This window comes from Mastigoproctus giganteus, chromosome 4 (genome assembly GCF_048544385.1).
Source record: "Mastigoproctus giganteus isolate SK-2022 chromosome 4, ASM4854438v1, whole genome shotgun sequence".
In the NCBI taxonomy this organism is placed as follows: Eukaryota; Metazoa; Arthropoda; class Arachnida; order Uropygi; family Thelyphonidae; genus Mastigoproctus; species Mastigoproctus giganteus.
This window is the reverse complement of record NC_143578.1, coordinates 93,864,212-93,890,432: the sequence shown is the minus strand read 5'-3', so window position 1 is coordinate 93,890,432 and position 26,221 is coordinate 93,864,212. Positions and strand designations below refer to the sequence as shown.

Sequence of the window (26,221 nt, the reverse complement as noted above, 5' to 3'; positions counted from 1 at the left end):
TTAATAGTATATATTATATATTTTAAGAACAAAATCTCCATGCTTGATCAAGAGCAGTAACATTGTTAACAGTCATTTACTGACTATTAAACCTGTTATTGCATATTTCTTGGACGGAAGGATCACTGTTCAGAAAATAATATGTGAATTCGCTTTCATTGTTCGTTCTTTATAATCAAAGTAAATTCATACTTGTTTTTCGATATCTGTAAAAATAATCCCTCTGGCCAGTGACATCTATCCTATGGTGCAACTGCTTGTTATTATTGTTATTTGGTTTTTAGGAGCATTAGCAACAAGGCCATATTGCTCCGGGATATGCGGTGGTCATTCCCTGACCTTTCCGCATCCTCCGTATTTGGCGGTGACGGGCTCGAACCCCGGTCTAATCAAGAAGCGTGTGCTACGCACTGCTGCTCCTTCCCACCTGGCTAGGGAGGCGCCCGGTGCAACTGCACCATGGTCCACAGTTCGGAGGGGGAGAAGGAAAAGAGAAAAATCAGAAAGTTGCATTAAAAATAAATTACTAATTACGTTGCACTAGTTCTAAGCTCGTGAAGAAACACCAATTGGTTCTGGCTGCTATTTACATACATAATCATCTGCTGAATTCTGGGCATTATTCCTCTCCTAGGCTGTTTTGTACAAATTTAATAATATAAATCAGGCCGAAAATATATAAATAAATAAAGTTACCCAATTATTTTTGCTAACGGAACGAAGACAGCAAACTCGTCTAATAAACAGGCCCAATTTAAAGAAATGGGCTTATTATAACACTGTACAAAATATTTGAAGAACGAAATTCTCCATGCATATAAATACAGAACGAAATCATACAATAAAAATGAAACGAATCTTACCATTTTCTGACCTTTCATTTCTAGAACCACTGTTACCCATGGTTTTTACTCAACGGTGAAATTACACTGGCAACAAGATGAGCATATAACATTCAAATAACTTTTATATTAAGCGTATTAATTTATTTATGGTAAAGAAACATAAATATAACCAAAATCCCCTGAAAAAAAATGTTATCACTACTTAATTTACTAATGTGTTTAAATTAATTACGCTTCTGCTGAAAGCCATTATTAAATACATAATAGGCCACAAATTGCAACTAACGACATCAAGAACTTGACGGTTTTACTGACACAACAAAAAATAATTTGAAATTTACGTCTACATATTATCGATTAAATATTAATTTAACGAACACTTTCAAATTAAGATTATATATTTTATATATTTAAATATGAAGTTTTTTCTTCTTTTTGTATATTCTATGCTTTTCTTATAACTATATTTGTAGGTTGTAGATGACTTTGATCAACCGGTGAAATACCACCACTTTTCTTATTGGAGGCTTGAAGTGGTGAAACCCATGTTTAGTCTCTAGAGCAAAGTTTCCGGCATCCCCCTCCCCCCCCATACTTCTCCTTCAACCCATGCACGGTACTAAGTACTATAGGTTTTGATACCATTCGTGTTTGGGGTTTTAATAAAAAAAAAATAAATAAAAATATGTATTTCATTATTATAATGTTACTTTATTTATTTCATTAACTATGTCAGCACCTTCAGTATCACCGTTACATGGTGATACTGAAGGTGAGTGTGGTGAGTTTACTATGCTTGTAGTGAGTCAACTCAGTTTGCCTCCTATGCATTTGATCTCACTTTAATCAACCTCTTTTAACCAAACTTGTATTCCTATGTTTTTAATACTGCTGTGACTGACTGCTTTGCAGGATATTGACATCTTTCTCTCATGGACACAAATTTATACAAGGGAATCCATGATAAAAATTGTTTGTTTCTGTGAGAAAACAAATAAGGCTATGAAGTATCAGTAAATTTCCCATCATTTCAAAAGCACAGATCAGAAAAGGAATTTGGAGGGGAGATAAGTTGTGAAATGTAAATTTTTTTAGTCGATGATTTTTTTTAAATAAAAATACTCATTTTTTTAAGACTACTTTGTAATTAAAAACTTAATTTGTTAAATATTATTTATCCCTAAGACTATAATAGATTTACTGTGGGTTTTAGTTGCTGGTTCACCAATAAATGAAGAAACAAATTGTATTAATTTTGCCTATTCAACATATGAACTTCTTTTGTGATAACTGTGTACTTAAAAAGATTTCTAATTAACAGCCTAAAACCAAGACTGCAGCAATAATTCAGACACAGCATGGGTTTGTTAAGGGAAAGTCTTGTCTGACAAATCGAATTGGATACTCCGATTTGGGTACAAAGGAATTGGATGCAAAAAATAATACTGATATCATATACTTGGATTTCAGGAACGCTTTCGATACTGTTGCGCATAGAAGACTACTGCACAAAGTGGAGAACAGAATGGTATTAACGTTAAGTTGCTACAATGGATAAAAGGGTGGTTGAGTGGGAAAAGACAGAGGGTGGTAATCAATAGGCGCTGCTCTTCATGGACTAATGTTATCGGTGTTGGGCCCACCGATGTTTTGCATATTTATCAATGATATTGATGAAGGTATATCAGGCTTAGTGTCGAAGTTTGCACATGTAACAAATGTTGGCAGGGTTGTAATGACAGTATGCTACTGGTACAGGATCAGGAAAATTTGAACAGATGGACTGAGAAGTGGCAACTGAAGTTTAACATTGACAAATGCAAAGTACTGCATATGGGTTGAAGTAACGCCAGATGAACGTACCAACTGTGAGGTACTAAACTTAGGGTGGTAGAAAATGAAAAAGATCTGGGCGAAATCGTGCAGTCAGATGTGAAGTTTCTGAGCAATGCAGACAGGCTGCAAGAGTAGGGGTTTGTCAATGATAGACAGGAATTTTTCTAGCAGGCAAAAGGAGGTGATTATCCCTTTGTATAAGGAAATGGTCAGGCCACGCCTTGAGTACTGCGTACAGGTCTGGAGGCCTCATTTTAGGAAGGATGTAGACTTGCTTGAGCGTGTACAGAAAAGGGCAACAAGATCGGTGAGGAGAGTGAAGGGATCCTGTTACCAAGAGAGGCTTAAGTTCTGAAAAAATTGCAGCGGCTGGAAACTAGGCACCTGGGAGGTTTATATAAGGCCTTGAATGGGTTGAGCACGCAGAATTCTGATGGGATTCTTCCACTTGCTGAGATTACGAACCTAAGGGGGCTTAAATTCAAATTGAGGAAAGACAGTTGTAGAATTGAGGTGCGGAAATTTGCCGTTACCCAGCGGATGGTTAATTGCTGGAGCAAATTTCCATCTGTCGTTGCAGAAGTTGATAGCTTAAATAAATTAAAGGAGGAACTGGACAACTATTTAGAGGAATTTGTTGTGTGATTTTTTTTTTTTTTTTTTTGGCTGATGCTACATAAGCTCATATGCTTGCTTTCTTTCATCACATGCCTCTATTACTATTACTATTATCAGTGCTGTATTTTAATAATGATATCGCTTTGTTCGCTGCCAGTCAGAAGTATAAAACAATAAGTCATGCCAACAAAGAGCTATGAATCACAGGTTTTACTTAAACAGAATGGTGACATTGTGCTCCAAAGGGACACAAAGCAAACAGTTGTGATACATTGCAGAAAAATTACAGAAGTGGACAAAATAATGGAAACATCTCTGATAAGAGTTACAGGTATGCAATCATAAGGTTTTGGGCCACCCTTTGCTTTTAGGAGACGATTAGTCTCAATTTCATACTCCTTAAACCGAGATTGGAGACATCTGGCTCTGTGTATTGGAGCATTATCATCTAGAAACATGTTGTCGTTTGTTCACCCATGAGATGAACATAGTCACTCTGAATACCAAGGGCTCACATCTGGTGAGTATGGGCTTGGCACACCGAGTGTCCTGAGCGGGATATCATCATTCTTCTCTTTCTGACACTCGGAAGTGATTCCCTTCGACTATTCTCTCTCTCTCTCTCTCTCTCTCTCTCTCTCTCTCTCTCTCTCTCTCTCTCTCTCAAAGTAACTCGGGAATTATTTTTTTTTTTCGGCTGGTGCAGCATAACTCTCAGGCTTTCTTTCACCATATAGCTAATAATAATAATAATAATAATAATAAATTGGACTAACACTAAGCTAGAATATATCACGTGAAAGACAAGGACAATGATGACCAAGAGTCGCCAACACCACCCGAAGTCAGCAGTGGAGAGAATAACAATACCTCGGAAAGAGGGAGGAAGGGGCCTAACAGACTTGATAGAACAACAGAAAACAGCGATAGTTAACTTGAAGGATTACTTCACGGACCACCCGAGAAGAAGACGATCGAAGAGTTCTCCGGAAATATTTGGAACAGTGAAGTAAGGCATAACAACAAAGCACCCTGGATAGCAGTAGAACGGAAAAAAACGAAGAACATAAAGACATGAGAGAGATTCGAGAAGAAGAAGTAAAACAGTCGATCAGGAACACCCACAACTGGCGAACCCCAGGAATTGATAACATCCACAACTGGCGAACCACGGGAATTAATAACATCCACAACTACTGGTACAAGAAGCTCACCTGTACACACAAGCGCCTAGCATAGCAGTTCTCTCGAATGATAAGGCACCCGGAGAAAATTTCTCACTGAAGGAGTCACATATCTTAAGCCTAAAGATGAAGATACAAGAAACCCGGAGAAATACAGGCCAATCACCTGCCTCCCAACGATGTATAAGATCCTGACCAGCTACATAGCCAAGAAGATATCAGACCATTTAGAGAGTCAGACCATAATGGATGAAGAGCAGAAAGGATGGAAGCAGAGGAACAAAGGATGCAAGGAGCAATTAACCATAGATGCCACAGTTATGGAGCAAGCCTGCAAGAAGCACCGCAACCTATACACGGCCTACATCGATTATCGCAAGACCTTCGACTCCGTACCTCATAGCTGGCTAATAGAGACCGTAAAGATCTACAAGGTCAATCCGATAGTGACAAACTTCCTAGGAGCAACAATGGTGAAATGGAGTACCACCATTAATTAAGGTCGAGAACATCACAACCAAGCTAATCCCCATTAGAAGCAGAATCGTTCAGGGAGATGCTCTGAGCACACTGTGGTTCTGTCTAGCATCAACCCGCTGTCCACCATGCTTAACGGAAGCAAGTATGGATATAATCTCAAAGAAGGAAGAAAGAACCTCTACACCCTCACCCACCTGATGTACATGGATGACATCAAGCTCTATGTGGCAACCGAGAAGCAACTCCAGCAACTACTGCGGATCACTGAAGAATTCAGCAAGGACATCAGGATGGAATTTGGTCTAGACAAATGCAAGACCCACACACTGACTGCTCCAGGGAAAATTAGTTGGCCGAAACTAACAGCTGCTGACTGGTAAAGGGATCGAAGCTATGACAGAAGGAGAGAGACCTACAAATACCCAGGGATGATGCAGGCTCAGCAGTTAGGGCACAAGGAAATCAAGAAGTGCCTGACCAAAAAATATCATCAGAGACTCAGAAACCTGCGGAAAACAAAATTAAATGGAGGGAACACAGTTAAAGCCATAAACACCTATGCAGATCGAGTACTAACATATACCTTCGGGGTAATAGATTGGACTAACAACACCGAGCTAGACGATATCATGCGAAAGAAAAGGACAGTGATGACCAAGAGCAGCCAACACCACCCGAAGTCAGCAGTGGAGAGATTAACAATAGCTCGGAAAAGAGGGGACTGATAGACCTGATAGAGCAACAGAAAACAGCGATAGTTAACCTGAAGACTTACTTCGAGAACAACACAGCACCACTCCACCAGGCCATAAGGAAGATAGATAAGTGGTATACCCCACTCAACCTACTCGAGGAACCCCCACCCACCCAGACGGCACAAGAAACGAAATTAGAAAGATGGGCAAAGAAGACACTCCACGGCAGACACTACAGCGACCTCCATCGATCACATCGATAACATTGCTTCCAATGAATGGCCCACAAGCGGGACGCTCTTCCCCGAGACTGAAGGATTAATTCTGGCCATCCAAGACCAGGTAATCAACAACAGAAACTATAGAAAATACATCACAAAGGAGCACGGAATGTCAGATGACACATGTCGATGATGCCACCTGGCCTCAGAAACGATCCAACACATAACCGCGGGATGTAAGGTGATCACCCAGACTGAGTACACTCATAGACACGACCAGGTTGCCCGGATAAAACATCAGAAGCTACCATCATGAAATACCAGTTGACCAAAGAAAGTGTACCATACTACAAGTGCGAACCCCAGGCAATACTAGAGACCCGAACTCACAAGCTGTACTGGGAGTAGTGTGTCGGTCTTGCATTTGTCTAGACCAAATTCCATCATGATGTCCTTGCTGAATTTTTCGGTGATCCGGAGTAGTTGCTAGAGTTGCTTCTGGGTTCTCGCACAGAGCTTGATGGCATCCATGTACATCAGGTGGGTGAGGGTTTACAGGTTCTTTCTTTCTTCTTTGAGATTATATCCGTACTTGCTCCCGTGCCATAATAACGGATAAGACCATCCCGCACAACAGACCGGCCATACCCTTTGTGGACAAGATGGAAAAGGCTTCCTACCTGATTGACATGGCTGTGCCCAACACTAGCAATGTCCAGAAAACCCATGAGAAAAAAATTAGGAAGTAGACGAATATGAGACATGAAGTCAAGGAGATGTGGCATATGCAAGAAGTATCGACCATCTCGATCATCGTATCAACCACCGGTATGGTGCCAAAGACCCTACATTGCAGCCTAGCAGCAATAGATCTCACAGAGGAACTCCAGAGAGTCGCAATCCTGAACACCTGTAGGATAGTCTGAGATTTCCTTGACCAACAATAACACCACACATTACAACCACCCTGTGTACCTGATAGCAGTACCCGTCACGGAGTGGAATCAATAATAAATAATATGTTGTAGTAATTCGTCCTTTCTGGATGATGATGGGGCCTAAAGAATGCCGAACTGTTATCAATCCTCCTCTGCGTTTGACGGCTGTTACAAGACAGTAAGGATGATGTGCTTCCTTTGGCATTCACCACGCAAATTCTCGCTGATCTTAGAAAAAGTGTGAATAATTATTCGTCAAAATTTTCATCTTTCCAATCATCAAGTGTCTAGTTTTTGTGCTTTCTACGCCATTTCTTCTTCTTTTTCTAGCTTTATCAGCAACGAGTGGCTTGGCAGCAGTGACTCTACCATAAATTTCAGCTTTATGAAGTTCTCACCAAAGTGTTATTGGTGGAAACTGGATTTCTGAGACTCGCATTGAAATCTGAAGTTATATTTTTGGCACTAATTTTATGTTTTGAGTTTACATTCGTTTTGTAAGCCTTTGACTTACGCTTAAAATAAAGGATAATCTCCTATGGAATGTATGGAATTCGACGCAAATTTTAATTAACAAAGGTCAAGGGTTGTCATTGTCCTTGGAAAGGCCGATATTAGGCACAGTCTAGCAGGTTGAACCAACACGGAAACCATGAAAGTGTAGGGGGGAAAGGTAAATTAATTGGAAAATTAATAGGGAAGGTGGTAATTTGAAAAATTTTGGCGGGTTTTCTGGGGAGAGCAGCAGTTTTGCACGGGGAGTGAATTGTAGTGCTGGTAAAAATAGAGGTTGGTGCGGAACAGAGGTTGCCGAATTAGTAGGGAAGCCTGTTATGTGTTGTTTGTTATTTGGTTTTTAGGAGCATTAGCAACTAAGGCCATATTGCTCCAGCGATATGCGATGGTCATTCCCTTACCTTTCCGCGTCCTCCGTATTTGGTGGTCACGGGCTCGGACCCCGGTCTAATCAAGAAGCGTGTGCTACGCACTGCTGCTCTTGCCCACCTGGCTACGGAGACGCCGTTATTTGTTGTGAATAGTGCGCTAGAGATTGTTTTTTGATGATGAAGGAGTTGCAGCAGTAAAAAAAAAAAGAAAAGGGGGAAAAGGGAATTGTGAAAGGTTTGCTGAGACACCAGGTTTCAAAGAACAAAGGGGACCCACCAATCGAATGCCGAAGAAGTGGTCTGAAGTCCAGGAGACGGATTCCTGGAAATGTAATGAAAACTCTAAAGATTTGTGAGTACTCAGGGGCGTAGCTACCGTATAGCAAAGGTAGGCAAAGCCTAGGGCCCTACTTCACCAGGGTCCATAACCAAATGCAAGTATGGGCGGCCCCTTCTACGCTTGCTCCTATAGACAGACGAAACACGTAATGAAAATATTTTTCTCACTGAGCTCCTCAACAATGTTATACCTCTCGAAAAAGGAAGGAATTCTTCTTATATCTTATCGCCAAAACATACCAATCCACAGGAGGCTGCAGTCTTTATTTTGCTTTTACAAATGGAACTTTGTATAGTGATCAGACACCCGTCCGGTTACTGTACGTTTATGCGTCGTATCGTATGGTGTTCGGGATACCCCAACTTGACAGGAGGACAAGGAGGGGAATGAAGGGATCCTCTTACCAAGAGAGGCTTAAGTTCTGCAAATTGCAGTGGCTAGAGACTAGGCACCCGCGCGGTGATCTGATTGAGATGTAGAAGGCCTTGAATGGGTTGAGCACGCTGAATTCTGATGGGATCCTTCCACCTCTTCAGATTACGAACCTAAGGGAGCATAAATTCAAATTAAGAAAGGACAGATGTAGAAATTTGCCTTTAGCCAGCGGGTGGTTAATTTCTGGAACAAACTTCCATCTGTCGTTGTGGAAGTTGATAGGTTGAATAAATTTAAGGAGGAACTGGACAGGCATTTGGAGGGAATGGTGTGATTCTTTTTTGGCTGACGCTGCATAAGCTCATACACATGCTTTCTTGCATCACATGCCACTACTACTACTACTACTACTACGCCCCGCCGTACAGGAACATTTAGCCATATACGGTGATCAAAAGTTGTTAGTTGATTAATTTCAATTCAAGTTTGTTCAAGTTCAAGTCATTATCAAAACAGCAATTGAAACACAAAAATGTATTTGTTTATTATTGCTATTTGTATTTAAAATCTAAAGTTTAAAATTAAATTAATAAAAATTTAATTAAAAATGGATGAAAAGAAAAAAGAAAAGAGTGGAGCCCAAAAAAAGGACAATGGAGAAAGCAAAAGAACAAGTCGTCAATTACTTGCCTAAATTAGATAATTTCTGTACAAAACACAGTAATGAATTATGTCCAGAAGAAGGTTGTTGTTATGTTATTTGGTTTTTAGGAGCATTAGCAACTAAGGCCATATTGCTCCGGGATATGCGGTGGTCATTTCCTGACCTTTCCGCATCCTCCGTATTTGGTGGTGACGGGCTCGAACCCCGGTCTAATCAAGAAACATGTGCTACGCACTGCTGCTCCTTCCCACCTGGCTACGGAGGCGCCTGCCCAGAAGAAGGTAAAGAAAAGACCAGTATTGAATCTGAAAATGCAGAAAAGAATGCTACTGGTGTAAATATATCTGCGGATCATTTAAATCAAGCAGGGTCATCAAACGAAAACAATTCAACAATCATAGATATGCCTTCGTCGGAAATTAGTGTTGAACACACTGCACCGTTTATTCTCTCAAGTGATCTTGGAGAATACGTGGACATCAACATTTCCGATGAAACAAAAAGAAACATTATGAGTTTGTCAACTCAGAGACCTAAAGGACCATTTCCAAGGGATCCTGAACAACAAAATAGAAGTTTTAATGACACGTACTACTATTTTACTTAAACGTTTGGTCCAGTTCCTCGTTTGTGGCTGTGCTACTCCGGACTACGAGATTGGAAAAATCTACCTTTTCGGATAAACACTCAGTGTTTCACATCATATCGAGGCATGTGCCATACATGAAATGTGATAAAGAACGCAACGATTGACAAAAATCTTGAGGAACAAGTAAGATACAGATCCTCATTTTGGAAAATGGTACTAGAACGGTCATTTCGGATTACGCTTATTTTGGCTAAAAATTCTTTAGCATTTCGTGGTCATCGGGAAGGATCTTCGGAAGATTACAACGGCAATTTTTTTTATCGCAAGTCTGTTTACTTTCCTACTATGATGACGAAAGAAAAAACAAATTATTGATAAATCATCTGGTTCAGTAACTTATTTAAGACCCACTATCCAAAATGAGTTAATAGAATGTTTAGGTACCAAATTAACAAAAGAAAAGTGTTACACTCAAAATTAATTCAGCACCATTCTATTCACAAATTTTGGATACTACTCAAGATCTCACAAAAAAAAAAAGACCAATTAAGTGATATTGTACGACATGTTCACATAATTTGCGACGAAAATGAAAAATCCAAAGATTTTGAATTTTTTGAAACGTTTTTAAGATTCTATGACATGAATGATCATTCGGCAGAAATGATGACGGATAATATAATTAAAATATTACACGAACTAAATATTCCCATTGAAAAATGTTATGGTCAGGGATTTGATGGGGCTAATGCCACGAGTGGGGTTTATAATGGTGTGCAGTCACGCATTAAAAGGATCCAATCAAATGCAGAGTACATTCATTGTGCAAGTCACAATTTAAATTTAGTTATTAATGAGAGCGTAAATTGTTGTAATAACTTTCACCATTTTTCGACATTCTTCAAATTTTGTATACTGTATTTTTTTTTGGAAATAGTACAAAAAGATGGAATCTTCTTTCTAAATTTACTGGGTTTTCTAAACTCAACCCTACTGGATGGCCTGGTAGATTACAGTCTATAACAGCTATGAAAGTTCGTTTTGTGGATATTAAAAAAGCTTTGACAGAAATTAATCTTAAATCAACTAAAAAAGCAGACCGAGACGAAGCGCGCAGAATAATGAAGCAAATGATGACATTTGATTTTATTTATTTTATTATCATTTTGTATATTTTTGAATAACGTTTGAATATTTTTGATGTGCGAAATTAATTAATGCTTAAAAAACTCTACAGAAGCATGATACCTTGATGAATGTACTTCTGTATTGGACCGAGTCAGTAAAAATTTACAAAACATTCAAAATTCATACGAACAAATTAATTAAACCTCAGCAAATTGCCAAGGAGTTCGGGGTAGACCCAAATTTGAAGACAAACGACAACGTAGAACTAAAAGACAGTACAATGAATTAGCATCAGATTTTTTGTTTGATAATAAAGATTAGTGTTTTTTTTGTTTTTTTTTTTTTGAATCTGTGTTTTTTACTGTTTTAGCCAAAATTATAATACAAATGAAAAATCGTTTCAAAAGTATGAAGTTAGTAAAAAATTATTTTGCAATACTCGAACCGAAAAAAATAATTAATGTCAGCATTTGACATATAAGTGAGTGTGAAAATCTCATAAAAAAGTATTCATCTGTACTCTATTCCCCAACTGCCGATTCAATATTGTAATTTAATTACACTTATTTAAGATATAATGCGAATACCCCTAAACCAGGAATGAATATCCCAAACATAAGCATTAGTACCTCGAGATAAAATTTTTAATCTGGCCACCCTACGTTACAGTGACGACGTTTCTTCTATGACCGACTTCGCAGTTTACATTAAACAGAGACCAGAGAGTACTATTTTTATAACGAGATTCACGTGACGTGATAATAGTGTGTTTCCGCCCTTATTGTTTCTTTGCTCAATTAAGTAAGGGAATCTTCTAGCAGTCAGCTAACTGTCGAGTTTGGATCTATTATTATTATTATTATTATTGCTGTTATATTATTTCTCCCTGATTGAGGGTTCCACCTCGTGAAGGGTATTGCTAACAAGTATACAGGGTGGTTGTTGTTATGTCTGGTGTTACTGCTGGTCGAGGAACTCTCTGACTATCCTACAGGTGTTCAGGATTGCGACTTTCTGGAGTTCCTTGTAGGTGTTCGCTGCGAGCCCTATCGCTGCTAGGCTGTTATGTATACGGTTTTTGGCACCATACCTGTGGTTGACACGATGGTTGGGATGGTTGTTACTTGTTGCATATGCCACATCTCTTTGATCTCCTGTCTTAGGTTCGTGTACTTCCTGATTTTTTTCCTATGAATTTTCTGCAGGTTGCCAGTGTTGGGTACTGCTATGTCAATCAGATAGGTAGCCTTTTCCTTCCGTAGGTAGTCCTGTCTGTTGTGCGGGATTGTCCTATCAGTTATTATGGCGCAATCCCAGTACAGCTTGTGGGTTGAGGTCTCTAGTACTGCCTGGGGTTCGTACTTGTAGTACGGTACACTTTCTTCGATCAACTGGTATTTCCTTGCTAGCTTCTGATGTACTATCCTGGCTAACTGGTCATGTCTATGAGTGTTTATTATTATTATTATTATTATTATTATTATTAGTGGGTTTTTTTGCGGATTCTAGAGTTCCCCCATTCGCCGCTTTTTGGTGAGCAAGCGCCATCGCCGGCTGTTTGTGCATAGTGTTGGAATATGTGAAGGTGTTTTTTTTTTTTTTTTTTTTTTGTGTTGAGTGGCCGGCGTCAGGCGATTTAGCAACCAGGGGGCAACAAACACGAGTTTTATTAGCCTCTGTCTCACATCTCTAGCTGTGCAGAGCAGGCCAGATTCATCTTTTTGCTCCTGCTGGGCATCCCTAGAACTGATGGTCTGGGAAAGCCCATGGAAATATAGGAAAGGAGAGTGGATGTATAGCAGGGAGAAGATGGGGAAGGAGGGACTGGAGGAATATAGTGATAGAAAGATGGAGATGATAGTTAGAGGCATTCACATAGAAGTAGGAAGGAGGAATTATTAGTTCAAGTGATAGAATAGAGCACTAGACAGTAGGTCCAGGAATCCCATCCCTCAGTAGGGGTCAGCAGTGCAGATTGCACCCCAGGTGAGGGTCTTTAGCTGAAATCCAATCTTCAGTAGGGGTCAGCAGGCAGCGAAGATCCTATCCTTCTGTAGGGGTCAGCAGGCAGCAAAGATCCCACCCCTCTGTAGGGGTCAGCAGCAAAGATCCCACCCTTCTGTATGGGTCAGCAGGCAGCAAAGATCCTGCTCCATTTGGGACCAGCAGTGAAGATCCCAATCTAGTTGGGGGTCAGCACCATAGACCTCAGGCAGTGTTCAGCACAGAGGGTCCCATCATCAGAAGATCAAGGTTTGCAGAGTTTTCTGCCAAGGTGTGGTTCTGTATGCCAATTGAATTGTCCATCACTGGATATAACTATAAGGTCACAGTCGAAGGATTGGTTCCATTGATGTGTTTGATCAATCTGATCTTGTTAGAGGCGTCAGGATGTCGTTGGCGCTGTTATTGAGTGATAGTTGTCCTATGCTTGAAGAGAGCATTAGCATACCTACAGAAGGCTACATAGTTAGCCTGAGGTGCAATTAATTGGGCGCTTCATCTTGAGTGTAGCAGCCAGTCTCAATTTCAAGTTATGTCCGGATGTCCACGTACAGGTGACAATCATACATCAGGTGGCTCCAAGATTCCCTGTTTCTGCAGGTGCAATCTAGGGTGTCTGTGAGGCCCATGCTGTGAAGTTTTTCGTTGAAACTACCATGGCCCGTTAACAAGCATAAGGCATGGAGATCTGGAGTGAACCATTTAGTGTGGTTTTTGTGTTCTCGGCTACCTCTGGTAGGAATTACGTGTGACTGCTCCATGCTGTGAGTTGTTCCATTTCTCCTTCCACCTGGAGACTAACAGCATTCTTATTCTATTCAGATCTTGTTTAGCAGGAATGGTGAGGTCTATGTGGATTTTGTGACCATTGTCCTGTATTTTCCTATTGTGGAGAAACTTTATCTGGTGATAAACAACTTCCATGTCAAGAGGAATCTTGTTGGTAAGGGCCTGGAGTGCAAAGGTGGAGGTTGTTTCTGCAGGTCCTGGTCATTGCTAGGAGGGCAGCTCTTTGGGCCTGTAGTAGTTGATTTCTCACAGCCTGTATGTTGACTCAGTGGTCCTATTCCCCTGCTCCATTTGTTATTATTGCAAGCACAATAAAATTGTAGTATAGATTTAGGGTTCGGGGTTTAAGGACTCATTCCTTTTTAGTAATATTAATAATCCTTCTTATATATGTCTTGACTTTTTCTTTGACATACTTGACAAGTTGGAGAAAAGAGAGCCTGCAATCAAAGATTACTTGAAGGTATTTTGTGCTGGCCATGCTTTTAATGGATTGGCCAATGACCATTGTACCTAACAGTGGGTGCTTTGATGGGTCTAATTTCCCCTTGAGGAACATCTGTACTGTCTTGTGTGGGGAGATCTGCAGCTTATGCTGAGTAGTCCAGTCTTGGAGGTCTGTCATAATTGTATTGATCTGTTGTTCTATTTCGGCTCTGGATTTTCCCTCTACAAGCATGGTAAGGTAATCTGCACATGCCAGGAAGTGGGTATTCTTTTCTCGGCCAGGTATCAAATACCACTCTCCAACACAGGGGCCCCAGAATGTACCCCTGCGGCCAGCCTTTGGTAACAGGCTTATGAACTTCCAGTTGGTTAGATCTGACAAGAATTGTTCGGTCGGAGAAGTAGCTGGAAAACAGCAGATAAAGCGTGTTCAAGACGTCAACCTCCCTAAGTCACTCCAGGACACTCTGCCACCATAAGATGTCAAAGGCCCCTTTGAAATCAACAAGGAGAGCAAGTAAGTACTTCTTGGTGGTGTTTGTTGCTGTGGAGACTAGAGTTGTCATCGCATCTTCAACAGAGCTCCCTTTAATGAACCCATACTGGTGAGGGGATGCAAGATGTTTGTGATGGTAATTATTATTATTATTATTATTAGCCATGTGGTGTAAGGACGCCTGAGGCTTATGCTGCACCAGACAAAAATAAATTTCTGAATTACACCGAGAGAGAGAGAAGTGGAAGGAAATCACAAGAAAGAGAAGAATGATGATATCCAGCTCAGGACCCTGGGTGTGCCAAGCCCATACTCACCAGATGTGAGTCCCTGGGGTTGTAATAGGTCAGTACTCTTTGTGCCATCAGTTTTTCAAGAATTGTGCCTAAAATTGGCACCAGGGCAATGGGTCGATACCAATTTGGATCCATTGCAGGCTTGGTAGGGCTTTTGATCAGGATTTTCTGTAGTGCTTTCTTTCAGGTCTGAGGGAAGGTTCCCTCCTGTAGACGTGTGTTGTAGAAATATTCAAGAACACAGGGAATTGCTGCTTTCCAAGCTTGTTTGAGGATTTCTACCTCAACTCCATCAATGCCAGGGAGAAACCCAATTCATTATTTTGAATGCTGTTAAATTTTTGTGCAGTCCATGGCGTATTCGTTTTTTTTTTTTAATTGGAAGGCTCTTATTTGAAGTTGACTACCGCCGGAGGCGCTGGAATTCTTGGCACCACCACGGTACAGCACCAGGAATGGGGCAGTTGCTAGCTTCTATAATTATATTTGTGACTTTTCTCTGGTAGGCATCAGGATTAGTCGGACGATGATAGCACATTGCATTCCACTTTCCATTTTGAGAAATCTTGCCCTGCTCAATCAGCTTCAACTTCTCAAATATTCACAATCAATTCCTTAAATGCTGACCTCCAGGTAATTTTCCAGTGTGGCAAAAACAACTTAGTTGATTTCAATCCTTCTAAAACTCAGTCTTGTCTTATATCTCGCAAAAAGGATTCTTCTGCTCCTATGCTTATTTTTGGTGACACTCCGATTTCTAGGCAAGATAATATTTCTCTTTTGGGGATTACCCTACTTCTATTCTGTTTTGGCACAAGCACATTACAAATATTGTTACCTCTGCATCTAAAAAAACTTGGTTTTCTCTTTCGCTATCGGCGAAAGAGAAAACCAAGTTTTTTCCAAACAGCTGTTCACTCTGTATAAATCGCAAATCCGTCCTACCATGGAATATTGTTCCCACATCTGTGGTGGTTCCCCCAAAACCTCTCTCAGTCTTCTTGATTCCATTCAGAGGAGGGCAGTTAGGTTAATTAATGATTCATCTCTAACAGAATCTCTCCACTCGCTGTCTCATAGACATACTGTTTCTGCTGCATGCCTCTTCTACAGATATTTCCATGTTCTTCTGAATTGGCTTCTACAATTCCCGCTCTCTCTTTCAAAACGATCCAAACACGTCCGCCACTAGCCAACATCCTTTTACTGTCCAACTTCAAACTCACAGAACCAACTTTTCATCTTCCTCGTTTATTCAATCAACTGCCGTTTTCTGGAACAACCTTCCTTCAGACGTATTTCCTGAAAATTACAGTCTACAGAAGTTCAAGTCCGATGTCGACAAATATCTTTTTTCGTCTTCTCAACCTCCAATCCAAGCAGAGTACGTAGTACTATAGGTTCTGATACCTCTGGTGTTTGGGGTTTACATAAAAAAAGAAAAAAAAAATACAGTACACGAAATTGCAGACATGTTAAGGCGCTTATCTAGATCTAGTTTTATATTTATATTTTGCAGTTATCAAATCTTTTTCTTCAAATTCTCTGTCCTCAGGCAGGTTCGGGGCTCCAATGGCGCCATGCTTCTCTATCTTGTGCTATATATTTTAATTCCTGCATAATTTCTTTTTTTCATCCAATCCATCATTCCAATTGTCCTTCTCCCAACAGTTCTCTTACCACACATTTACCCCTCAATTCCTTTCCTCAGCATGCTTTCTCTTCTCAATACATGTCCTATAAAGTTATTTCATCTCTTTCTTAATTCTTTACTAACGTTCTCTCTTCTACTTTCCTCCAAATATCATTACTCACTCTGTCCGCCCATTTCACCCATTCCATTCTCCTCCACACCCACATCTCGAAAGCTTCTAGGCGTCTAATCTCTTTCCCAGTGTCCATGTTTCGGAGTCATGTAGTTCAACAGTCCATATTAATGTCCCTATTCAGGATCAGCAAAAAAATTTCAAAATTATTTTTTTCTTTCAAATTATGGACTCAACAATTTCCTGGTTAACTGAAAGGTTTTAAAAATATGAAAGAACATGTAGAAATATTTCTGAATTACAAACAAAAAACCGGTCATATAATGATTTTTTAAATCTTTGCAAAGATTTGCATATTAAATTAAGTGACATTAATCGTAATCTGTCTGATATTGATGGTTTAGCATTACTCAAGAATTTAAGAGTACTTCAAATTTATATTAAAGACAATATTACTTCATCTGAAGTGTTACGATATAAATTTTTGAAAACAATTTTAAAGATACTTTTCCAAATGTAGCAGTTGCATTAAGAATTTATGCAAATGAGGGGACAAAGGGGTGCTCATACCAAGATAGGCTTAAGTTCAACAAATTGCAGCGTCTGGAGTTTAGACACCTAGGAGGTGATCTGATTGAGGTGTATAAGGTTGAATGGGTTGAGCAGGGCTCAGTGCTTAAAGGATTCTTCTGCTTGCTCAGATTATCAACCTGAGGGTGCACAGATTTAAATTGAGGAAAGACAGTTGTAGAATAGATGTTCGGAAATTTGAATTTAGCCAGCGGTTGTTGAATGCTGGGACAAACTTTCATCTATTCACATATTTCAAAGGAACTGGATGCAAAAAATATTTTGGTATCATATACTTGGATTTCAGGAAAGCTTTTGACACTGCTGCGCATGGAAGACTACAGGACAAATTGGACCAGAATAGTATTTAGGGTAAGTTTCTACAATGGATAAAAGGATGGTTGAGTGGGAGAAGACAGGGTTGTAATCAATGGATGCTCCTCTTCGTGGACTAATGTTATTAGTGGAGTCCCACATTTAATAACATTAGTCCCATTAGTGGACTAATGTTTTTAGTGGAGGCCTCATTTTAGGAAGGATGTAGATTTGCTTTAGCGTGTACAGAGAAGGGCGACAAGACTGGTGAGGCGCATGAAGGAATCCTCTTGCGAAGAGAGGCTTAAGTTCTGTGAATTGCAGGGGCTGGAGACTAGGCACCTGCAAGGTGATCTGATTGAGGTGTATAAGGCCTTGAATGGGTTGAGCACTCTGAATTCTGATGGGATCCTTCCCCTTGTTCAGATTACTAACCTAAGTGGGTATAAATTGAAATTGAGGAAGGACAGATGTAGAATAGATGTGCGGAAATTTGCCTTTAGCCAGCGGGTGGTTAATTGCTGGAACAAACTTCCAGCTGTCGTTGTGGAAGTTGATAGGTTAAATAAATTTAAGGAGGAACTGGACAAACATTTAGAGGGAATTGTTTTGTAATTTTTTTTTTTTTTTTTTTTTTTGGCTGATGCTGCATAAGCTCATATAGTTGCTTTTGCTTTCTTGCATCACATGCCACTACTACTACAACTACTGCACGGCCGATGAATTTCATTATTCTGGTGGCCTAAATATAATAGTGTGTTCATGTCTGACCGGTTCTGGAGAACAGGGGTTTCCCCGCATCTCGGCTAGCTTTCATTGTAGGTGTAACGATTCACTGTAAAGGCCAGAAATTTAAGTGCAAATGCCTAGAGTACGGCGCCATTTGGGTAGGAGCGATTCGCCGTCGGTTGGATTATTTAATTTAAATTTAAATTAAAAAGGGTGCCAAATGCTTGATTAGGCTAGGTCGCAGAAATATCTCACGACACTGACTTTACGCATATTTGCTAAAAACTATTATGTTAGAGTCACCTATTAAGCTATTTCCATGAGTATTTGTCTGTAAATTATGTGCATTCTCTGGTCGATTTGCCTGCTTTGGTGGAGGAAAACCCCCAATTTTTCCGAGAAAAAAAGAAAAGAAAACCTTGACACCTAACTCTACACTTGAGACCGACTAACTCAGCCACAATGTGAAAAGGAAACTCTTAAAATTCCTTCACATTATCGACGCATTCGAATCTGCATCTTTTTCGACCTAATGGTGATGGTATCACTGTGCTACCGCGAATACGCTATCTGCTCACCTGCATCTTTTTCGACCTAATGGTGATGGTATCACTGTGCTACCGCGAATACGCTATCTGCTCACCTGCATAATGAAGTGACATCTATTCAGAATAAAGTAAAATAGCACATTTTCTTAATTTTCCAGCTGTTGCTTCCTTTTTATTACGCAACGTTTGTGGAATTTTGTACGATTTACTTGTAATAATCCGTTTTTAGACTTTTGAATTCATAAAAAAAAACAGTGGGTTGGCAGTGTCATATCCAATCAGTTGAAGGGAAAGGATCGTGGGTAAAAATAATAATGGCGGCTCTTTCGAGTGGTGTTATTTGCGAGGAACAGAATACACCTAACGATTTAGAAGAAAAGGATAGTATTTGTAATACTCATTCTTTAGTTTTGGCTACACTAGATAAAAACACTGGCGAAACGCCTACTTGCGGTAATAATGAAAGATGCAGCAATTGGTTGAAATCTTTAAAATGTTTTCATTATGGTCGCTATTTGACTATATTGAACTTGCCTTCAGCTACAACAGAAGAGGTAATCTAGTTTAATTTCATATAACTAGTTTATCGTTTCTTGGGACATATTGCGGTGGAATCTGGATTTTACGTTTCTACAGAACAAGTGTGAGGAAAATGTTGATGGTGGCGGGGGGACGGATATACACAAAATATATATAGGCGAATTTGTATTCAAGAGAAAATTTATTTCTTGGCACTGTCATATAGTAACAGAGGCGTATCAGCTTATGTAGCATCAGCCAAAAAAAAAAAAAAAAAAATTCACATTACCATTACCTCTAAAACTTTGTCCACTCGTTGAATTTATTTAAGCTATCAACTTCCACAACGACAGATGGAAGTTTGTTCCAGCAATTAACCATCCACTGGCTAAAAACAAATTTCCTATTCTACAACAACTGTCTTTCCTCAATTTGAATTTATACCCCCTTAGGTTTGTAATCTGAGCAAGTAGAAGAATCCCATTAGAATTCAGCGTGCTCAACCCATTCAAGGCATTACACATCTCAGTCAGATCACCTCTCAGGTGCCTAGTTTCCAGCTGCTGCAATTTACAGAACTTGAGCCTCTTTTGGTAGAGGATCCCTTTGTTCCCCTCTCCAATCTTGCCCTTCTCTGTACACGCTCAAATAAAACTGCATCCTTCCTAAAATGAGGCCTCCAGACCTGTACGGAGTACTCAAGGTGTGGCCTGACCATTGCCCTATACAAAGGGATAATCACCTTTTTCCTGATAGCAAAATTCCTGTATATCATTGACAAGGCTCCATGACCTGCCCTGGTAGCCCGTCTGCACTGCTCAGCAAACTTCATATTTGACTGCACAATTACCCCTAGGTCTTTTCCACTTCCCCTCGAGTGTAGTACTACACCGTTGGTACGTTTCTCTTGGGTAATTGCTACCCATATGCAGTACTTTGCATTGTCAATATTAAATTTCGGTTGCCACTTCTCAGCCCATCTGCCCAAATTTTCTAGATCCTGTTGCAGTAGCACACTGCCATTACTGTCATTAATAACCCTGCCAACCTTTATATCATCTGCAAACTTCAACACTAAACCTGATATACCTTTATCAATATCATTGATAAATATACAAAACAACAGGGGGCACCTCCGTAGCCAGGCATAGCACACGCTTCTTGATTAGACTGGGGTTCGAGCCTGTCACCACCAAATACGGAGGATGCGGAAAGGTCAGGGAATGACCACCGCATATCCCGGAGCAATATGGCCTTAGTTGCTAATGCTCCTAAAAACTGAATAACAAACAAACAAAACAACAGTGGGCCCAACACTGACCACTGGGGGACTTCACTAATGACATTAGTTCACGAACAGCAGCGTCCATTGATTACCACTTTCTGTCTTCTCCCACTCAACCAACCTTTTATGCATTGTAGCGACTTAACCTTAATACCATTCTGCTCCAATTTGTACAGTAGTCTTCCGTGTGCAACAGTGTCAAAAGCTTTCCTGAAATCCAAGTATATGATATCAAAATTATTTTTTGCATCCAATTCCTTTATAACCACATCATAGTATCCAATCAGATTTTTAAGACAAGGCTTTCCCTTAACAAACCCATGCTGTGTCTGAATTATTGCTGCTGTCTTGTGTAGATGATACTGCAATGCATATTTAACTAGTGACTCCATTATTTTTCCTGGAACAGAAGTTAAACTAACTGGTCTGTGATTACTTGTGTCACCCTTCGATCCTCCTTTGTGAATTGGGGATACATTTGCACATCTCCAGGTGCCTCAGTATCCAGGTGGAAAGGAGCAGCAGTGTGTAGCACATGCTTCTTGATTAGACCTGGGTTCGAGCCCGTCACCACCAAATACGGAGGATGCGGAAAGGTCAAGGGAATGACCACCGCATGTTCCCGGAGCAATATGGCCTTAGTTGCTAATGCTTCTAAAAACCAAATAACAAATAACAGTACATCTCCAGTCTCCTGACTTATACCGGGGTCAAAGGATGCTCTCATAATTATGACTAAGGGTTTGCTTAGTTCATTTGCCACCTCTTTTAATATAACTGAATAGATCCTATCCACCCGAAGTGCCTTTCTTATGTTTAACTTCAACAATTTCTCTTCCACTTTGCTCTCAGTTATTACAAAATCATTAAGCACCCTCTTACAGTTTGATAAACTTCTGGCATTGTCCTTCTTTAATAACTCCTCATGTATGAATGTAGATGCAAAATACTGATTCAATTTGTTTGCTATCTCAGCAGGATCATCAACAGTCGAACTATCGACATCAAGTCGACCAATCTGATTCATTCCCTTCCTTTTAGAGTTTATATAAGTAAAGAAATCCTTTCTGTTTTTCTTAGCATTTTTTGCCGAAGATTTCTTGTAATCTGCCTTCTTTTGTCTAATCTCCTTTGTGACTTGTTTACAGACTAGCTTATATCTGCCATATGCTTCTGTGTCACCTGGTAATTTTTATGCATTTCTTGCATTTTTCTTCTCTGCCACAAGTCTCATGTTCATTTGACAACCATTTAAGTGTAAACCTTGAACAATATTTCTTAATAGGTATGAAAAGTCTGGTAGCTTCCATGATTAATTCCTTGAATGCTTCCCACTTAGAATTTGCTGTTGGTTACATCACCAGTTGGTCCCACTGTACGGAATTTAAAAACTGAGACCACTGTAGTCACCTTTACGGAAGGAAAAACCCTTTCCTTTACCTCTGATGGTAATTATATCTTTCAGTTAATCCCACATAAGTACACTGATTGCTGCTAATAGTGGTTCCTTTATCTGGAAATTCTTAATACTCGAATGATCATTGCTGATAACCAGTTCAAGAGTATTACCCTCTCTGGTTGATTTTCAAACATGCTGTTGCAGAAAATGATCATTCAATAAATCCACAAAGGTCTTGCTAGTGTGTGAGTGACAAACCCATAAGTTCCAGTCAATATCTGGCAAGTTAAAATCCCCCATTATAAGACATTCTTATTTATTAGCCGACTCTATATTTCTCTGTACAATTGTTCATTGTACTCATTCGAGTCATTAGGCATATAACACACTGCTACTCTTATTTTTGCTTTCCCAGTGCTTATGTCACACCAAACTGACTCAACATTGCACTGTCCATCAATGTCAACTGGATGCAATTCCTTTGATTTTATGTTTTTCTTAATTAACAGTATAACCCCTGCTCCCTATCCTGTCCATTCTTTCTGTACACATTCTACTAAACAAATTCCAATTCTGCACTCCTAATATCTGTGTGCCACCACATATCTCATATCCCAACAGTATCCTCCTTTGATGTCTTGACCAATACGTAATTCATCAAATTTATTTACTATACTTGTAGCATTGGTGTACATGCAAGTATACATGCACCTATTTATTTATTTCATGATGACTGCCATCAGTCTCTGAAACCCACAGCACGTCTAGCTCCAGGCTGCTTCTCATGCTAATAGAAGTAGTGCAAGAATCACCTTCTGCTCTGCCTGCAGCTACTTTTAACCTTTTAATGTGTGAATCCCCCCCCAAGCTAGCAGTTTTCTGACCCACCTAACACTGCCTCCATAGCATCAGCAAATATTTTTGCATCCTTTCTATTTAAGTGTTTCCCCATCCCTGTAGAAGCAGTCTCTCCTGTTAACGAGCAGATCACACTGAAAAAAATTCTATCCCATGAGTATTGCACAATCCCTCCAGGGCCAATATGAATATACAATGCATAAAGATAAAGAGACTAAATGGAATTTAAGTGGAATTACAATAAACGTTCTCTCATCAGTGCTAGTTCTCTGGATTTTTTTTAAAAATTATATACGAACTCTGCCAGTAGAGATAAAAAGGTGATTTTTCCATTGTATAAATCAATGGTTATTAGGTCACATCTTGATATTGAATACAACTTTGGAAATCATTTTTGGTAAGGATGTAGAGATGGTGACAGTGTGGAGAAGAGCAAATGAACAGTTTTTTTTTGGGGGGGGCTACAAAAACTTAGACTCACTTCTGTAAATTGCAACATCTCAGAGCTGGTCGTGTGCTGATGGCTAGTTTTTAGATGTTATTCAACTCTTAAAGCCACAAATGCCTACATGGTGCTTTAGGCTCTAGAAGAGTTGCATAAACTAAATGTGATGGCACCTGTGTGTGTGCATGTTACTCAGGTGACATGTACACACACAGGGGATAAACATTTAAATAATAATAATAATAATAATAAAAAATAGATAGTTGCCAAATAGTGATGCAGAAGTTCGTCTTAAGCCAGAAAGTAAGCGATCATAAGATTAAACTCCCATGTAGTGCTGTGGAATGAATTTAAAGAATTTGACAAGTTATTAGAAGAGATGGGTAAAGGAAGTGGGATTATTATTTATTTATTTATTTTTTTTTGGTTGATGCTGTATAATCTTATTTTTTTAAATTTGGAAATAATACCATATCCTTATGCTGTTCCCACCAGTTTTCTCTATTACTTACTACCATGAGTAGACCCCGCAGAACCACTTTGCACATAATCGAATCAACCGGTTCTGTTATCTGAAAAGGGGAAGTAAATTCAACATGTGGGTTCATCATGTTAATTGCTGTAGCCAGGTAGTTGTTAATTACTGGAATAAGTTATGGTTTGAGAAATTCAAAGCTCATCTGGATTGGTATCTGTAGTAGAAGTATTAGCATTAGTAGAGGCATATGATGCAAGAAAGAAAGCTTATGCAGCATCAGCCAAGAAAAAAAAAAAAAAAAAACCACTCCCATTTCACCCCTCCATTCGTTCGAAATACCTGTCCAGCTGAGCCTTAAATTTATTTAGGCTATCAACTTCCACAACAAGGAATGGAAGTCTGTTCCACCAACCAACTACCTGCTGGCTTAAAGGCAAATTTCCACACATCTATCCTACATCTGTCTTTCCTCAATTTGAATTTATGCCCTCTCAGTTGATTATTCTGAGCAAGAGGAAGAATCCCATCAGCACAGAGCATGCTCAAATCATTCAAGGCTTTATACACCTCTATCAGATCACCTCGCTGGTGCCTAGTTAGTCTCCAGACACCGTAATTTGCAAAACTTCAGCCTTTCTTTGTAAGAGCAACCCTTTGTTCCATTCACTAATCTTGTTGCCCTTCTTTGTACTCGTACCAGCAGCTCTACATCCTTCTTGAAATTAGGCTTCCAGACCTGTATACAGTACTCAAGGTGTGGCCTGACCATTGCCTTATAGAAGAGAATAATCACCTCCTTATCCCTGCTAGAAAAATTCCAGTATATCAATGACAAGACACCATGAGCTACTCTTGCAGCCCGTCTGCACTGCTCAGAAAACTTCATATCTAACTGCAAAAATTACCCCCAGGTCCTTTTCATTCTCTACCACTGACAGTGTAATACCACAGAGTTGATACGTTGCTCTGGGGTTTCTGTTTCCCATATGTAGTATTTTACATTTGTCAATGTTACAAACTTCATTTGCCACCTCTCAGCCCATCTGCTCAACCTTTCCAGATCCTGTTGCAGCAGCATACTGTCAGTAGTGTCCTTAACAACCCTGCCAACCTTTGTATCGTCTGCGGACTTGGACATTAAGCTTGATATACCATCATCAATATCATTTATAAATACAGAAAACAACAATGGACCCAACACTGAACCCTGAGGGACTCCACTAATAACATTAGTCGACGATGAGCAGTGTCCATTGATTACCACTCTCTGTCTTCTCCCCCTCAACCATCCCTTTATCCTTAGCAGCAATTTGCCTCCAATGCCACACTGCTCCGATTTGTGCAGCAGTCTTCCATGTGCAACAGTATCAAAAGCCTTTCTAAGATCCAATTATATAATATCAAAGTAATTCCCTGCATCCAGTTGTTTTGTGACTGCATCATAGTATCCAATCAAATTGGTCAGGCAAGACTCTCCTTTAACAAAACCATGCTGTGTCCGAGCTATAACTGAAGTCTTGTCTAGATGATCCTGCAGTGCTTCTTTAACCAGTGCTTCCATTAATTTTCCTGGAACAGAAGTTAAACTCACAGGTCTATAATTACTTGTGTCACAGGTCTATAATTACTGTATAATCACAGGTCTATAATTACTTGTGCCTTTGATCCTCCTTTGTGAATTGGGGTCACATTTGCAGATCTGTCCATTTGCACTTGAGTTCAAAGAATCCCTCATAATTATGGCTAAGGGTTTGCTTACTTCCTTTGCTGCCTCCTTTAATATAACTGGATAGATTCCATCCACCACAGGTGCCTTTTTTATGTTTATCCTCAACAATTTCTCCTTCACTTTGCTCTCAGTTATTACAAAATCATCTAGCTCACTGCCAGAGTTTACTTCACCTCTGGCTTTCCCCTTCCTGAATAACTCCTCATGTGTGAATGTAGGTGCAAAATATTCGTTTAGTTTGTTAGCCACCTGAGCTGGATCATCAACAGTTGAACCATCAATATCCAGTGGACCAATCTGATTCATCCCTTTCCTTCTAGAATTTACATCGGTAAAGAACTCTTTTCTGTTTTTCTTTGTATCCTTTGCCAAGGATTTCTCATAATCTGCCTGCCTAATCTCCTTTGTGATTTGGTTACAGACCAGCTTATATCTATCATAGGCTTCTATGTCACCCATTAATTTATATGTATCCCATGCATTTTTCTTGTCTGCCATATGTCTCATTAGTTCATCTGAATTCCATTTAGGCCTAAACCTTGAACAATATTTCTTAGTTGCTGGAAGGGCAAAAGCCTATGACCATACTTGAATTTAAAGATAAGAAATAAAATTTTTGGCAATTAGAAGATTTTTCACAATGTTTTCTTGGCAATTAGAAGATTTTTTCACAATGTTTTTTTGGCAATACGTTTCCATTTTGCTTGACTTCAAATCTTTTTATTTTATGAGCTGTATTTAAAATCCT

General features: G+C 39.6%; 1 protein-coding gene across 1 annotated transcript in view; it reads left to right on the top strand.

Moving 5' to 3' along the window:
• Positions 1 to 19,074: 19,074 nt before the first annotated feature.
• LOC150086919 (uncharacterized) overlaps positions 19,075 to 26,221 on the top strand; it is a 290,440-nt gene continuing 283,293 nt past the window's right edge. Inside the window, exon 1 of the mRNA XM_090372322.1 lies at positions 19,075 to 19,314. Coding sequence (XP_090228448.1) covers positions 19,075 to 19,314 — 240 coding nt within the window. The remainder of the gene's footprint in view (positions 19,315 to 26,221) is intronic.